The 18,468-nt window shown below is 41.4% G+C and overlaps 1 protein-coding gene across 2 annotated transcripts in view; it reads left to right on the top strand.

Moving 5' to 3' along the window:
• The first annotated feature begins 281 nt into the window (after positions 1 to 281).
• Positions 282 to 18,468, top strand: part of MANSC4 (MANSC domain containing 4) — a 36,220-nt gene continuing 18,033 nt past the window's right edge. For both annotated transcript variants that reach the window (XM_069228177.1, XM_069228176.1), the window contains exon 1: positions 282 to 747. In XM_069228177.1, the coding sequence (XP_069084278.1) occupies positions 381 to 747 (367 nt within the window). In that variant the 5' untranslated portion in view covers positions 282 to 380. The remainder of the gene's footprint in view (positions 748 to 18,468) is intronic.

The following is an 18,468-nucleotide window of genomic DNA, read 5'->3' as shown; positions in this document are numbered from 1 at the left end:
CAGACGCCTGCCATGGAAATAACTCTGGGCGTCCAGATTCCTAAAGCCACCTGAGCCCTCCGTATCGGAAGGCTTCATTGGGAATACCACGCACAGGTGTATTTTTTTTGCTCTCGTGGGATGCACATTCTTGGAGGTTTCATGCGAAATTATACTGCGTGTATGCCCCTTTCTGTAGCTGGGGCGTAGAAGGGGTGGGGTGAGATCATGAGATACGAGCCTGTGACTGGGGTTGCGCAGGTAAGGGGGTGGGGCGCTGACGAGGCGAAGGAAGGGGGAGCTCTGACTACTTTCAAAAGTAAAATGCAGGCGACCGAGCGAGGCGCGCGCCCCGACAGCTACCCTCCCATCTGCAGCCGGCGCGTCCCCTTCTTGGCACTATGGAGAGGGGTAACCCCCACACCGCCGTGAACCCTGCCCCCCTGACCTGTTGTCACTCTTCGCGACACTTTGGGGGTGTTCGGCCCTCCCTGCCGGCAGCGTACATGAGGGCAGTGCACGCGCAGCATGCAGGGGGCCTGACCCTTCCCCTGGCCGTGGCCGCCCTGCTGGGGGCCCTGAGCCTGGCGTGGAGGTCGGACTGCCTCTGCTCCCCCACCGCCTTCTACCACAACTGCTGGATCCGCCGCTTCCCCGGGCTCCTCCTCGACCTGCAGGAGTCCCAGCGCAGGGGCGCGCGGGTGCTGCGGCGGTACTGGGAGAGCACGGCCCAGCAGTGCGGCAGGACCTGCTGCCTCCTGAGGAACGGTGAGTCCAGGGACGGATTCATGATGTCGGGGTTGGGGGGCCTGAGTCAAATGGAATTTGGTGGGGGTGAGCGGGGCTGTTCGAAACAGCTTGTGGCTTTTTGAATCAATGTCAGCTCTTTCATGCCCTCTTTGGCCAGGTAAGCTGACAGTGCACAGGCGCTCGTCCAAATTCTGGACGTATTTATATCTAATATATATATATATATATATATATATATATATATATATATATATATATATATATTCGTCGATAGGGACGTGTGTTTTCAGTAATGTAACATACCTGCAGGTCACTACTACTAATGCATATAATATCTGTGCCACCCTCCCATTTCTCATATGTGAGGTCCTGCTTTGATCTAAAAGAAACTTTTAATGGATGTTGCAAGAAAAATAAACACAACATTTCTCTTCAAACTGTCATAGACTCTCTCTCACACATCACCCATATTAAAAATAAAATAGTGAAAAATGGTAATTGAGACAATCTGTTTAAGAATTAGTTCAGGATATTAGGGCAAGACTGCAATATTGAAATCCACGATGGAAATTGAAGCCCCTTGAGCTGACAAATATTGCTTTTTATTATAATATGTACTTCCATCACTGGAATGTGGTCTTCCTCAGTTGTTACGTCAGAGCTCATAAATCAATGCATCAAACTAATCAATTTTTCACCTTTTGTTTGACGGGGAAATCTAAAATTTAAGCTTTTGAATAAAACATGGGCAAGCAACATTGATTAGAACACAATATAATGTATAGTTAGAGAGGGGAGATTGGTTTCCCTTTAAGACATTTTGGGGTAAACCAATGAATGGTGTGTTTTTAATGGATACTGCCTCAACAACACAGTTTACAATTGTAGGAATTAAACACCATTTTACATGCGGCTTTTAGTTTCTCTCCAAGAATTATTTCCAAAAAAGGCACGGTGAATTTAGAGCACTTGACGTAGTAGCGGTAATCACAGAATGGTTGAGTTTTAGGGAAAAAAGAGAAAAAGCAAATTATTTCAAAACAACCTTAAAATACAGATGCCCATATTTATATTTTTTTAGCGCCGCATTTGCGTCATTTTTTGACGCAAAAACGGCGCAAACTTACAAAATACAATTGTATTTTGTAAGTTTGCGCCGCTTTTGCATCAAAAAGCGGCGCAAATGCGGCTCTAAAAAAGTATAAATATGGGCCAGAGTTTGCTGCCTTTGAAAGGGGGTAAAGGCTAGAATGGATTACGTCATATACCAGTCAACAATATAACTAAGGTGTTCCCAGAATGATTGACTTGCCCCGAGCCCCTTCAAGCTATCAGAGACACACTGTTTCCTCAATAGCCCTGAATGGAGAGGTTGCCATCTTGCCAGCATTTTACTGGCCTGGCGTGTATTTTTATCTTATTACTTGGACAGCAAAGGGCAAAATAACAGCCTTTATTTTTCTACTTTGTAAAATTAAGTTAAAACAGCACACACATGAACAAACCACTTCAAAAACTTATTTAGCGTTTTCTGTACTGTTCCTAAAGGATCTATAAACCAAACATGTAAAAATTGCTAGGCTGAAAAGGAACGTAAACATTTTCACACATTCCGGATTCTAAGAAAGGAAAGAAAAGTTTTCCATTCTTCTCTGAAAACATTGATGTCCCCTGTAGTGCCTCCTCCTTGTAAGGAGCTAAGAAAGCATGGGATTTGGTCAGCAACAAAGAGCTTTCACCTCAGTTCTGAAGCAAATGAGGCATTAGGCCCAGAGGACAAGTTGCAGGCACACGTGAAACATTAAAAATAACACACAATAATACTCTCTTTTTCAGAATGGTGTTTGGAAGGGCCAGGGCCGCTCTTGGGAGTGCCTAAGGGCTCCTTTGTGTGGGCTTGTCTCTCTGGTCTGCCCACTCTAGAACCGGGCCAGGTGTATAAGTTTCCCAGGTCCATAAATGGGTAGCTCATCCAGTCCAGGTTTTTGCTTTGTTTTCTGACACGTATTCCATTATATAATTACAAATCCCAGAATGTAGAGCAAGTAAATGAAGTGGATGACCCATTCAGACCTGGCCCTGGGAAATGTAGCACTTTCCCAGATTACAAGCAATTGCAAAAGTTAACAAGCATTTGCAATGCAATATGTCTCGTATTTTCTTGAGTTAGAGCTATTGGCATTGTAAATTCAGAATTGGACTTTTCTTGCCACATAAATTGGTCAACCTTGCCTCATAATTTTGCCTTTTCCTGCAATATAATTTCAATGGCCCTGCATATAACTATAGCACTTCCATTTACCTTTTTCCTCTGCAGAAAAAATTAAAATGTTGCCATTTAGTATCCTAATTTAAATGTGGCATGCTAATTCCAATAGAATACCACTTTCACCACCCCACCCATCAGAGTTGCTGGCTGGCTAACATGATTCCCCCCAAAAAGACACAAGACCGCCATAGAGGAAAAAAAGAACTAGAAGGGGCACCCAACCATATCATGTGTTCAAACAGTCATCGTGTAAGAAGGATGTTAAGTTGGCATGAATCATGGTCATAATTATTATAAAGAGAGATTATTAAAACATATACGATTGTCATATAAACCTTTTTTCTGAAATAAACGTTTAGCATTAGACTGTAATGCTCAAAACAGCCCTTAGAGGGCACCATAACATAAATATAATTTGTAAGAAACATGGTCATGTAACCATATTGTTAGCCCAGAGAGACCATAACCCCATGAAAAACAGTGAAAAGTAATGCTGTGTAACCATATACTTAGCCTCTTCCAGGGTGTTTTTTACGGCTAACAGGCCTTCTGCAATGATATTACAAACAAGCCCTGTAAAACAAAACTTCTCCCAGCTGTAAAACAAATGTTCTAGCCATGAGAAAGCTTAAATGACACTGAATGGTGGGAGGGGTTATTATTTTGGGGTCCCCAGTAACCTAGCCTGAGGACCCAGAGATGATGTAGACAGAGAGTTTTGAAGGTGGACCCATTGTCCTAGGACCACCTCTGGCTTGGCTGAGTTATGAGCAAAAATGGTTTGTAAAAGTAACACCCTGCAAAGCATTATGGAGTGAGTTTTTGTGCCGCAAATATTATAGTATGTTGAGTTCAATGCTCCGAACAGCCCCTAAAGGACACCACAATAAAAACAACATTTAGAAGAAACATGGCCATGTAACCCTACAGTCAGTTCATAGAGAGCATAATCATATGAAAAAAATGGGAGAAAGTAATGCAACGTAACCATATATGTAGCACCCGTAGGCCATAGTGCATTACACATTTTCAAGGCTAGCAGGCCTATTGCAATGCTATTATAAACAAGGCCCATAAAACATAACTTCCCCCAGCTGTAAAACAAAAGTTCCAACCATGAGAGAGCTTAAAAAGATAATGAATGGTGGTAGGGGTTATTATTTTGGAGGGTGGGGACCTACAGATGATGTAGACAGAGCACATCGTGGTCAATGTTTAGAAGGTGTTCCCATTGTTCTAGGACCACCACAGGCTGAGTTATGAGCAAACATGTTTTGCTAAAAGTAATTTCCTGCAAGGTGTTATGGGGGAAGTTTCTGTGCCATGAATATTTTAGTATGTTGATATGACTGTAATGCTTAGAACAGTCCCTAGAGGACACCACAATGAAAATAGCACTTTTAAGATGTAACTATATAGGTTAGCCCCTAGAGGGCATAATCCCACAAAAAGAAAATGGCAAAAAGTAATGCACTGTGACTTTATGTTTATCCCTTAGACGGCGTAGTGCACTACACCTTTTCAGGGCTGGCAGGCCCACTGCAACAATATTACAAACAAGGCCCTTGAAACATTAACTACTCTCAGCTGTAAAACTAAAGTTCCAGCCACGAGAGCTTAAAAAGACACTGATTGCTGTGAGGGGTAATTATTTTGGAGTCCCCATTAACCTAGTATGTTGACCCAGAGATGACCTAGACAGAAATAGTGTGTTGTGGTGATTGTTTTGGTGGTGGTCCCATTGTCGTGGGACCGCCACAGGCTGAGTTATGAGCAAAAATGTTTTGTAAAAGTAATGCCCTGCAAAGCCTTATGGGGCAATTTTCCTGAGTGCAGTGAACATTGTAGTGTTGGCTCTCCCACTGTGCCGAGAGAGCTGCTTTCGCTTTGAAGATTTCTCTTTTACCTAAAGCATTTACAATTTCTAGTGATTAAGGAGAGAGCCACAAGAAATGACTCCGATTAGGTAACTGTGAACAATTTGACCAGTGCTCCAGTACTGCCGATCCAGTTCGCACTGTTGTGCCTGTTCGTGCTGGGAGTCCAATGACATCCATGCAGCAAGAAGGGGGAGAGACAAAAGTAAAAAAAATAGATCGCCCATCCTAAAGTATATCAGCAATTGTGCTATAATCCATGTAACAGGGGCAGTCTGCAAGGCGTGAGACAAACCGCCTCAAGGCGGGGCAAACGTAAAGCATTTACCAATGACATCAAGTGATTTTTGAAAGGCAAGTCCAGGAACAAATGAAAGTGATGGGCATGGTTAAAAGCCCACAATACTTAAAACAGGTCAAAGCGCTTGCACGCTTGACCTAATAACTAGGACTGGAGCATTCTTGATTGATGATAGGGAATCAGTATGGTTGAATGTTAGTTAACAGGAAGCGGGGTTTAACTAACAGGGTAATCACATTTCCTGTTTTCTGAAAACAAGAGGAAATCTAATTATTTATTTAAGATTTTTGTGATGTACCATGTGTTAAAATTAATGACCCTGATGCATTTGTTCCAAGTGGCTCCATGTCGCCATAAGCATGCAACGGCTTTTTAGCAAACAGTGTGTTTTTTAGCCAACAGCACTTTGTGTGTTGGGGCTTTTAATCTAACAGATATATATTAAAAAATATACCACAAGCTGTGGAATGCAAGCTGGGAGCTATGCTGATGTATACAACAGCAACTGCCCAGGCTTCTTGACACTCTATTACCCCTCTTAGAAGTATATACCAGTCCTGTTGATGCCCTCACAATTAGACAAGAGTGAAATCCCAATTCTGATGTGTCCTCCAGGCATGAAATTGCATGGTCAAATATCCAGATTGTTTTTCTCTGGTACTTATCCTAATTTCTTTAGAGGGAGAAGCAGGGATATATGTGCACATCAGTCTTGCCACAGTACAGATTGATACCTGTTCATTTCAAATGCCTAGAGCAACTGTATCTGTTGTACAGAGTGTCTACTTGTTTGATGGCCTATGGGACCTGTTACTAAATGCAGGTGCAAATACACACCAACTTGAATAGCATTTGTTCCAGGTGCTGGCAGTACTTCTGCACCTGGTTTACAGATCTGGTCAAATATTGGAGCACAGTACGTACAAACTGTATTGGCAGAAGCTGTCAGGTCATTTTGCATATTGCCAAACAGCAATAAAGTGCGATTTGTGCTCAACTCCTAATAGAACATAGCACTAAACTGGGTGTATTACTGTTTGTGATCATTGTAGACCCACCATGTGTATTCAACTGAGCTTGTAACTGACTGGACATTTTCTATTTCAGTTTCCCTTGAAAACTGTAGGTACAATGTTGCTCCCATTTTAAAGCATAGGCATGGATTTGTGTTGATATTTATCACACAGACCAGCAAAACATACCAACAGAGGTACAAGGTGAAAAATATTTTTAGGGTATAGTGTGCTAAATGTGAGGTTCATGTCCTCTGACTAGTTACTCTCCTATGGCTTGTGCTCAGCAAAAGGTTGATTATTGTGTGTTCCAATATTTTGAATAGATTGGTTATTGGTAGAAGTGATAAAGGAGATGCAAAGAGATCTAGGGACACCTTTTGCTTTGCCCACTCAAGAGTCCAGTTTCTAGTGTAACCTCCACAATTTTGGTTAACATTTCTTTCAAATCTAAAACTTCAAATTTACAACAATTTCGAATCGGTTAAGTTTGGATGCTGTAGTCTTGTAGATATAAGTATATATGTAGGATATTAGGGCAAAGGTAATATATATTTTTAATGAGACAAAGGTTACAGTGATGTTATAGTTAAGTGGAAACGTCAGTTAAAATGTTACATTTTAAACTCAACAAAAGCTACTGAAATTCACCAGTAATAGTTAACTGAAGTAACTTTAACTTGCATCCCCACCATCCACGGTGTAGTCATCAATTATGTAATTTCAGATATAATCAGTGAAGTTATCAATGATATAATAGAACATGTCATGAGTGATGTATTATGTGAAGTCATAAGCACTGCATGGCGAGTTATAGTTCCTTCAGTTAACTATAACTGGTCTTTTTCCATTTAAAAATGACACTTTCACCTAACTATAACGTCACTTTAACGTTTGATTATTTAATTTTTTTCAGTGAACTTCTAGTTTTTTTTCTAAAGTAAAGTAATATTTTATTACCATACCTAACTTAGTCTACCCTGAAGTGTGCCTTGCCTTTGACTGTGTGGGATTGTCCGCAGTGTCTGGCCTGCAGCAAGGCTGCCAGGCCCTGCGTTCAACACCGCCTCCGATGGGTGGTTAACTGCTCGCCACGCATGGCCCTTGGTCTCCAATTCATAAAATGGTGATACAACTTTCTTTTTATGTGGAGGCCTGCCAATCAGATCTCATATTTTGAGCTTGCAGTATCATTGTAGTACCACTAATGTATCACAGTCTGAAAAAGTTGTACATTTTAAAACTTAATTTCTCACAACCTACTGAACAGGTTTACACTAAATCACAAAAAGCACACTTTCTGGATCAGGATCTTGCTTTCTGTCAAATTGTGATGTAATTCCATTCAGCAGTTTTTGCTGTAGCGCGGTTCAAAATTCCTAGGGGAAATTGTATGAGGAAAATGTGTTTTGGGACCTCCTTTGTTTTCTCTACCCCCACTTCTCGAATCACCCTGAAACATTCTGGGAAGGAGCCCAGGAGGATGAACCTTTTTTGGAAAGTTTTGTGAAGATCTGTTAAACTGCGCCAAAGTTATTAGTGAACCACAATGAAGGTCGTCTTTCTTTATTATTCAGCTACACATTCCATTATTCCACTAAAAAGGATTTTTTTACATTTGCCTTCAGCTTTGGTCTCCATGGACAGATCTGCATAAAATGTGGCATTCGCTTAACATATGCAGCTATCCATGCCACTTTTCATGTGGCTTCACACTAACACTCACAGAACCATCACCTAAGCCCCATAGCTTGTTGGGGGGAAAAAGCAGTGGCAGGGGAGGACAGAAGGGTGGGGGCTAAGGTAGCAAACCCAGGGAGGTAAAACTAACATGAAAGGTGCACAGGCGGAGGAGAAGTAACGGGCAAGAGAGCAAAGTGGGGGGCAGTGGTAGAAAAGTACATGGCTGAGCAGGCATGGAGGGCATACAGGGTGGGGGTGGTAAAACAACAGGCAAGAGAGGAGGGCTCGGGTGGGGGAAGCTACAGGGAGGATGGGGAGTGGAAGCACACATGCGAAAAAGCAATCAGGGGAGTACACAAGGACGAACGCAATATGGAGGGGGTGGGAAGAAGCACACAGATCATAGAGCAACATGGAGTGCTTTGGGAGCGAAGTACACCAGGGAGAGAGCTGGAAGAAACATGCACTCCCATGGAGTGCTTAACCGAAAAGAAAAAAGTAGTGCTTCAAAAACAAGTAGGGGAAACATAGAAGTCAGCCAGACAATAGTGATGAGAAAGGGGCAGTGCTCCATGGGAAGAACAAACACAAGATTTACAAGCGGAGAGGCAAATGGTACCAATGGTAAGCAACAGGCGGGCTCCAATCCCCTGTATTTTCTTGGTACGCCTACAGTGAGATTTGCAACAGACAACGTATGTGTTGTCTAGTAGGTGAGACCTAACCTGCGCCAGGCTTTTTACTTATGGGGAGGGTTGGGCAATGGTCCTGGTCAAAATTGTGGATACATTTGTTTGGGAATATCCTCCTGATTCACCACTACTAATAACCAATCTACTCAACATTGACACATACAACTGCCACATTTTGCTGAAGGCAAACCACAGAATAATAACTAATCAGTGACTATGAACCCAACATTTAGCAAACTTTTCGGGAAAGGGTTAAATATATACATCAGTTGTAGGGTTAATACCTCAATAAAATTAATTAAATTAAATATTTAAAAAATAACAAAAATAATTTTAAAAAAAGCTAATATGAAATCATTTAAAATAAATGTAGGCAAAATAATTTTTTCAGCATGTTCCAGGTCATCATTAATGTCATCCAAAAAGCAGAGATCCAAACAAAATGTTATCCTAAATTATGGAGGTGGAACTTGTAACATACCCCTATCCCATGGGGCATTACTGGTTGTTATTTCTGGGGGATTTTCCTTTTTTCAGTTGCAGGATGTTTATAAGCTATTACATTTTCATTAATATTTTGAAGCAGAATAGTTTGGTAGTGCCCTTGTGGGCTGGTGAAAGTGTGCCATACCTTTTGGACCCTGTACTCTCAGGCACATTCCTCTTTTGAGCTCTGGTTGGCAGATGAACAGAATAGAAGTTGAAAAGAAGTTTTTGGTTGAGATGTATTATATGTCGCACCTATGCATGCAACCTGTACTCTTGCACCTGGACACTTTGGGCCTGATTACAACTTTGGCAGAGGGGGTTAATCTGTCCCAAATGTGACGGATATCCCACCCACCGTATTACAAGTTCCATAGGATATAATGGACTCGTAATACGGCGGGCGGGATATCCCTCACATTTGGGACGGATTAACCCCCTCTGCCAAAGTTGTAATCAGGCCCTTTGTGCTTTAGGCTTGGGACTTTTGGTTTTGATTCTGGCCTTCTCAGTGAGCCAAATGAGTGGAACTGAAATTCCTGACCATCAGTGAGCTTCTTTAGTGGGCCTGTGCAGAGCACATTTGCAACTGTCTTGCTGGACAATTACTATGGATCTAGTAAGCATTGCTCGGTGTTCTGTTCTCTACAAAAATAATAATTGGAGGGAGGGCCTGGTTCATATATTTTTCACAGACATTATAGGACTATTCCAACCCATAGGATTATTTAAATAGGTCAACACATACATGAAATTAAGAATCATAAACACATATGCACCTCTGTGCCATAGTTTGTTAGAGGGCAATAGTACCCACAGCCGGGAGGTAGATAGGCAGTCTTTGTTACTAAGATAAACATGTGGTAGCATCTTGTAACATAGAGACAACTGAAAGCTGGTTCCCAGAGTTTTGATTTCATGTGGGGAAAAAGATTGAAATTCATATCCCATTTTTGGTCTACATTTTGTTAAATAACATAAACACAAGGAGTAGCACATAGAAGTATAATACCTGTTTAATGAGAAAAAGCCAGCAAGCATAAACATAAGTGTATGGAAGTGCCTCCTTTTGTATGGTCACCCCAAGCCTTTGGACTGTTGCTGGTGTTTTCTCAACTTTGAGAGTGCACCAAGGCCTGCTAACCAGACCCCTGTGCCTGTGCCATGACCTTAAACTGTGTATATTTGATTGGCTTATACCCCATTGGCATAAGCTAACTTACATGTAAGTTCCTAGTAAATGGTACTTCGGTACATAGGGCCTGTAAGTGATAGCATTACCCCAGTGACTGCAGTACTGATTATGCCACCCTGTGTGTGACAGAAGTGAGAGCATGGCTCCTAGTCTGCCACTGCAGACTGGAAGGGCAGTTTTGAACTGCTATCTCGACTTTGCCATTAAAAGTCATGCTGAAGCCTAGTCTTCCCTTTTAATGTACGTATATCGCCCATAAGGCAGGCCTAGAGAACACTAAGGAAGGGCGCTGTACATCATAAAGTGGAACATCATGTTTTACATTCTCCAACAGTTAAAAGCTGCAATTGTCATTTTGCGGTGGAAAAGGCTAGTATCCTCATTGGCACGTGAAGAATGGCAAGCTGCCATTGCAGCCCTGCTAACTTCTGAATGAGACTACTAAAGTTGATAGTGTACGGTATCAAACTTCTCATTACATTGAGCCCGACTTGATACCCAAGTCGATATTAATGAAACTTGTTGTAGGGTGCAACCTTTACAATGTTGCTTCTTTGTTGTCCTAAATCTGCTGTGCCTATCCATGGCTCCACAATGGGTTTCTCTTTGAGACAGCTTTCTGCCCTCCTGGAGAGATGTGCTAACGATTCCCAGGAAAGAAGACAATAGCAGTTTATGCAGGAGAGAGGATTTACCTCTCCTTGGCAGAAAGGCACACTGGTGTTGGCTCAAAAGGCAAGCTTCAAAGGTGAAGCCACCTTTGAAGAGCAAATGAGGAACACTTGTGAGACTGGCTACCCTGTTGATGAGGTAGACATGCTGGCACTCGGGAAGGAGAGGGGAAATCAGTTGTCAAACTAGTTTTCCCGAGGTGTGTAGCCACCTTGGTAGCCACTCATTGGATTGGGCTAGAAAGCTCTGAACTCTGTGAGAGGAATTTCACCATATTGAAAGTGGCAGGATGGTGCATCCTGGGATAGCTAGATGGCACACTTTGCAGGGAGTGGTCATCAGGAGGGAGGGAAACTGGTAGCCATCAACTGCATCCTACCCTGAGAGCACTTTTTGAGTATAAATAACCCCCTCTCCGGGCACCCAGAACTTGGATCTCATTGGACTGTAGAAGAGGACAGAAGAAGGTCTGCCCTGTTGCATGGAGGAACCGGCAAAGTGAGGCTGCACCAATGTGGACAGCACTTGCTGATCCTGGTGCCTAGCAAAAGAGTGTGCCTGCTGTGTCCTCTTCATGGAGAAGTCTTCTCCGGAGTCCAGGCAAAACAAGAGACTCCTAGGGTCAATTGGCTGACCATCAGCTGAAGAAGCCTGCTGGGACAAGTTGGTAGCCCAAATCTTTAAGCCACCACTTCTCACCACTGTGCAGCACCAGACACCCGCATTCAATGCTCAAAGTTGCATTCAAGTCTCTTGGACACTGGAGAGTCATTACAGTACAGCTTGGTCACCTAGAAGGCAAGCTATCGCCCAGGAAAGTATTTAACTCTAACCACAATACCGGGTGACTGGTAGCCCAGTGGGAACTAGTCTTTTGCCAGGACCGAGAGGACTTGGACCCCTGCAGCCAGGACCATCTGACCAAGTTCATGGACTGAGGAGTAGCTGCAAGTAGACCCCCGTCAACTTCATCGCATCCATGAGCATCTTCAGTACCCTGTATCACTTGCATTAGGAACACTTCCATAAGATCTTGCTGAAGACTGCTTCTTCCTCTGAGGTAACTGTGTCTGAAGACCTTGCTGATCCCCATGGCTGGCTACCTGCTGGAGTTGGTTGCCCAAAGTAGCTCAAAGTAACTGCATTGATACTTATGTATGTTTTTTTAAAACAAGCTTGTAAATGCCAAATTCATTGAATTTGCCAAAGCTTGTTTGTGATTAAGGTAAAAGGTAAATATTTACTATACCTTGTAATTGCTATATTTCCATAAGACTCTGGTGGATCTTTTTTGTTGTGGTGTCTAAAAATAAAAAATACTGTCTATTTCTCATTAATTGGTGTTGGATTTCTTGAGTGTCTCTTGAATTTATTCTTCAATTCTGTTTGTGCTGTTTACATGCTTTACACTTGTTTCTATATGTAAGCCTTGCTGCTCAGAGCTACAGCTACTCATGGTTGAGATAAAGGGTTTAGCAAATGGAACCTACTGGTACTAAAGGGGTTGGTAAGTGTATTACACTGTGAGGTCGCCCAACCACGCCACAGAATACACCGCATTTCCTTACAATAAGTAATGGTAGAATGCTTACTCAATGGACCTGAGTTGTGTCTCATGTTTATTTGGAACAATGCAACGCTAAAATCCATTTATTTAGGTGCTATATTTACACACTTTTTTTCAGTGCATGTGAATGGAAGCAGTACATCATGACAAATAGAAATTAAAGATGGTGTTAATGAGCGGTGCCAGGCACTTTTCTTTGAAAGAATGCAAGAAGTCATTGAAGAAGTTGATACATGTTTCTCAAGCAAAAGATTGACTGTACTAATTTCTACAGTTCTCACTCCATAGTACCAACATCAGAACGAGGCTACACTAACCAGAACGGTTAAGCTAAAATGTGCAGTACAGGATAACATAACGTTAATTTGTTTAAAATTTACGTAATGTGCAAGAATGCCAAAGCTTTAGTAAGTTTCACCAGATACTAAAAAAAATCTCAAACGATTAATGCTAGTGGTAGCATATATAATTAAGGAATATATGTGGAGTAGTGTTCTGACAGTGCATAAGCAATCATTAAGGAATAAATGTATATGAATTTACGTTCTCATGTTGATGTTTTCCCTTGTCTACAGTCAATATGAAGGGCCATAAATATACTAGCAAATACAGTTTTGCTTTAAGTTCTGTTCTAAATTGTTTTTAATGATTTAATATTCCCTACATTTATTTTCTACTATATGTGGATACAAATGTAATCTGTGTAAATTTAAAATAGAAAGTTATATATTTTTAAATTATAAATCTTCAAGAGCAACATTAAGAAGGATGAGCCATGTGGCACCCTGCATGATAAAGTCAACTGATTCACCCAAAAGCCCCCATTTTTTTGTTTCTGGCATCACTTCCTGTGATTAAAGTTGGATCCAGTGCCCTGTCCTACTCTGTTTGCAGAAGATCTATCCTGAATAATTAGTCCTGTTTGGTGGTGTCTGTGAATGAAGGTTAAAAGATCCTTTCAGAAGTCTGTTTTTAGGATTTTGGTCTAGAGCAAAGCTGGTGGTCTTGGAGGTATTTCTGTTGCTTTCTGTGATCCAGTAGTTGTTTAGTGTTTTTGCTCAGTATACCGTTGCCTAGCATTTTAGGGTCCACCTTTGACTTCTTTAGACGTAGAATGGCCATTCCTTCCTACAAACAACTGGACATGAAGGGCACGATTGTCAGAAGGCATATTGCAGTAATTAAACTATCATTCCAGTAGTTGTACTTCACGTACTATAAAACTCACACACCTATGGCTGGAGAGCTCCACCTTTCCTATCTTTTCTACACAAAGCTCTCTGCCTGATGGTGGAGGTCTATGCATGTTAGCATAAAATTTAGTAGTAAATGTGGAATGGACTAGGGAGAGTGATGGGAAAATGGGGAATAATTACTACAAAATGGGTAATGTAAGGAGGGGGTTAGGGAAGGACATGCAGTTCAATAAACAAACAAGACAACATTGTATTACAAGAGTAAGACAATTTCTATTTAAAAAATAAAGTTTAAATTCTACTACAGTTTTAGTGATAAAACATTCTTAAATATTCTCCAGACTAGCCTTTGAGTAATTCAAGCACCACACATGGCGACTGCTTGTACTGCAACACCCTCCTATAGAAATCAGTGGAGATAGCCTATAACACTAAAAAGCCCTAGGACATAATCTCAAATTAAACAAATTCTACATTTGAAGTCTATATCTGTATTAGTTGCCAAGTGAATGTTATTGTGCTTGGTACATCATAACATTTTGATATGCAAGTTACATTTAGTTATGTGGGATGGCTTGCAGTGTTTTCATTTGTTTCTACTTCCTTTACACTCTGCAGTACCTCCTTTTTGTGCTTCTGGGGAATCTCTGAGCATTTGCGTGGTGTCTCTGTGCTTGTTTTCTACAACTCTTCGGTGTGTTCTCACAGCCATTTTGTTGGCAGCAAGTTTCTCAGACATGGTGAACCATTACTTTTTTAGGTTTGCAGCTGCATGCTTTATCGAGAATGGTTGAGACTGTTGATTGTCAACTTTGGTGATTTGTGCATGTTGCTGTTGGATGGCTAGTTTCTCCTGTTACTTACATCATGGGATATTTACTCTATCACATAAAACCACCCCTTTAAGGTTATTGCTCCTGGGTGCTCACTTGTCTGGCGGGCTACTTGCTCTTCGTTGGGTTGAGGTTTTCCGCTTCTCCTTTTCTAGATTGGGTTTGTTGATTTACTGATTTGCTGATTAACAATGATTTGCTATTGACTGTAGATTTTCGGTGCGTCATCTATATAGTGTTTGTCTTCACACACTTTGGTGTCTGAAGCTTGATTTTATATGCTCTTTACACAGAATGTGTTATTTGCTCGAAATTGTGTTCCTCTCCATATTCTTTCCGGAGAGGCTAGTTTCTGGCATGTCATATGCCAGCGCTCCTTTCTCATCTTGGTGTGTTAAGGTTACGTTGAAGCAGAATCTTCTTTGCTCTAAATAAAGGAGCAGTCAGTCACAGGAGGTTATCCAGGTATATGTTTATTTGTTCGCTGCAGTGTGATCTGTGTTGAACGAACAGAGAATCTTCACATTACACAAAAGAGCAAGTATATATATCCTTTACATTCACATATTTTTCAATGAACAACAATGATCTCATCATGGAAGCACTAAAAGGTCAAGGGGGTCATTGAGATTGTGCAGCTGGTCGGTAAGGCTCCCAGACAAGTTTCTTGCTTGTGGCTGACAAAGACAGATACATTTCCTTTACTTGACACATTTCAAAACGTATATCTTGCCGTATCTCACCATTAAACTTGGGAATGGAATAGAAAAGGGAACCAGCAGCCTTTAATCATGTTGAGATGGGGCCACTCACCTGAAACGCAGGATATCTGCAGGAGCGATGGTATGCCCCCCGACCTCCTGGAACCCCTCTCAGCACTTAATGGGGGACACAGAAACCCAGGCAGGCATCCCAAAAGGAAAGGGGGAGTGGAGGAGAAAGAGACAAAACACTGCCATGTCTTGCCGGTCCAGCCAGGCACCCTGTATCTTGGGGGGTTGTGGGGCAGGTTGTTGTTGACAGAGTGATAGTAGAGTTAGTGCACTCAACTTCCTTGAAACTGAATCTTTCTTTCTGATATGGGCATGGGAGCGGTAGAAGAACACTGGGATGCTCCAGCACTTTTCTTGGATAATAATAACTGTTGCCACAATTACTAATACTGCATTACGGAAAACCCAAACTGAGTACCATAACAATAACAACACTAGGGCCGGCTTCACAGAGATTCACTGTTACACACTACAATTAGAACTGTGGTTGCACTTATCATCCACAAGTAAGACAAACAAGGGCATTAATTATATCACGTATAACTCTCCTGCATGCATAGGGTTAAACTAAAAGGAACAAAAACAATCCAAGAAATACAAATGTCCACTCTGGGTTTAAACAGTTAGGGTGGCACAGTTTGGTTTGCTTTCACTGTGTGTGTGAAAAACCCTTCAAAAGCAAATTCCTCAAACCTGAAACACAGGCATGAATGACACAATTTAAATCCAAGAGTTATGCCATTAGAGAAAGAAAAGTCACGTAAATGCTCTTTTAAAATTGCACTGTCACTTTTTGTAGTACTTGAGCTTAAGCAGATTTCCTGAAGCACATTTAGGCAAGTAACTACAATAACAATGTAGAATGTTCAGAAATACATTTGTCTCTTCAAGATAAGCATTCTGCCAAAATACGAGGTCTGAAATACACCAGCTGTTCTAGGAAATCGCAGAGCTCAAAGAACAAACTTCCTGGAGAATACTAGTCACTTAGCTGCAGTCTTTTACGAAGTGCTGGAGGAATGCCTGGTGTCAGCCGGTACAGGAACGAAGAAAATAATTGCCTCAAAAGTCCTGAATACGAGGATGACAGCAGGGGCTGGACTGCCAAATCAGATGCTGAGATCAGGAAGCAAAACAAAGCCAAGCAGGGAGGCATGCTTCACTCTGCTATTTATAGCCAATCAGGAAAGCAGTTGAGTTTCCACATGTGGATGAGTCACCACACCCAATTAGAAGCACATGTCTACACCACATCCAATTAGAAGCACATGTCTACTCCTGCTCACATTAGAAAACACGCATTGATAAAACCAATTGTGTAACACAGCATATTATGTTTACTTAGAAACATGAAGGTTTAACCAAGAACAGAGATATGATTTAACCCTAATTCCTGGGGATGCTGACAGATAACACAGGAGGCACCTTGAGGATTCCTGACAAATCATGGGTGCACAATTATACAATGTTTAGCCATTAACGTGCTTCCTTTGAAGCTGGATAACAGCAAACAGAAATATGTAACAGATAAGCGCTTCCCTAGTGATCTCTGCCCTTGTCATAGAACATTCTGCAGTGAAAGCATTCCTTAGTGCATGCAATCTGGTTGACACTTTTCATGAACCGGAGCAAGCTTCAACAACAAAAAAAGAATACATTTCTCCATGCAAAGAAAAGCAAGTGTAAATACAAAGATTGCTTCTCTAGAATTTGAAGTGGCTTTCTCAACCTCTTCTTTGAATACCCTTTCACCTGGGCATTCACTCTATTTGTATTTTCATCATATGAATCACTTCAGGTGGGTCTGTTTGTACATGTGACACCATCAGTTTACTAATATTCACTTGGGACTTTGAGATGCAGGACGAAATACAGGATGGGTGGGCTTAGATCATTGTGGAGAGGAAAACTCAAATCATATTTACTATCGTTATTAGGTCCTTTATTAACCAGCCCCAACTACGGAGAGGAAGACTCCCATCCCAATTACCACTAACTAAGCCTTTGAAGTTATTTGCCGTCTCTTCTATGTGGGCGGTAATATTTTTCTCTTCGTTATGTATTCCCATTATACACTTATCTTTAATTATTGCGCACAAACCTCCCTCTTGGGCCAATACAAAATCTATACCATTCCCTGTTCTGAATAAGTCTGCATACTTTCCAATTCTAATGTGATACTTTTCAATGTAGAAATAGTGGAATTCGGCAAGATCTGATGTTTGTTTTCATAATACTCTCTGAACCCTTGTACTCTTGCCCTACCACTCCCCCAAGTTTGAATATGGATGCCAGCTTATAACCAAATGTTTTCCCTTTCCTATAATTAGTTATTTCCAGATCTGTCACTCCATCACAAAATTCTGCGGTAAGTGTCCTTTCAAACCATCTAGTGCAGGGGGTGTAGGTCAGTGCAGGGTACTTCAAGGGGTAAAACCATTCCTAGTGTTACATCATTGGTGCCGCTATAAAAGTTTGAATATGTCCCATTGGAAAGGAAGTAAAATCCTGGTTCAGCATACATTGGTTACCCCGTAGTTTACTGCATCGTACCTTCTATTTATAATCACTTTTTCCTTGGTCTTAGATTTAGCCATGAAGTTAGGTAGTCTTTGTACTATCCCTGAACAATTTATTATCAAGCTGGTGGCACGCATGACTAATATATCACAACATATCACATAATGTCCTGCTGCCTTTGTCACCTGTACCTGGCCCTGGTGGAGTCCTGTCAAGGTCACATTCTCATGGTTAGACTATATGGAATCATATGAGTTATTACAACCCGATTACCTCACCCATTTATGGATCTCATTATACAGGCAAGGGGGTGATAAGGAAAACCCAAACCAAACTCCTATTTCTCTAAAATGTTGTGGTTTCTCAAAGGTATAGTTCTTTATAGACATGGGATAATCCATAATGCACTTGTTGAATGTATAGGATAGCAAGCTATCCCATTCTTAAAATATTTTAGTTTGAACACGTTACACAAGTAAACAGTACATATAGCATAATAATCATTTCGCTTCTTGGTTGCTTCCGGTGATTGGTTTTTCGTCTTGAAATCAATTGTTTATTCTTATGCAGATGAGTTAAGTCTGTACTTGAAATTCTTCAGCACCACAAGGCCAAGAGAGGCTCAAGCACATCAAAGCTCTGAGCCCAATAGACAATCTATA

This window comes from Pleurodeles waltl, chromosome 4_1, assembly GCF_031143425.1.
Source record: "Pleurodeles waltl isolate 20211129_DDA chromosome 4_1, aPleWal1.hap1.20221129, whole genome shotgun sequence".
Classification (NCBI taxonomy): Eukaryota; Metazoa; Chordata; class Amphibia; order Caudata; family Salamandridae; genus Pleurodeles; species Pleurodeles waltl.
Note: the sequence above shows the minus strand (reverse complement) of the source record. Positions and strands in the feature narration are given on the sequence as shown.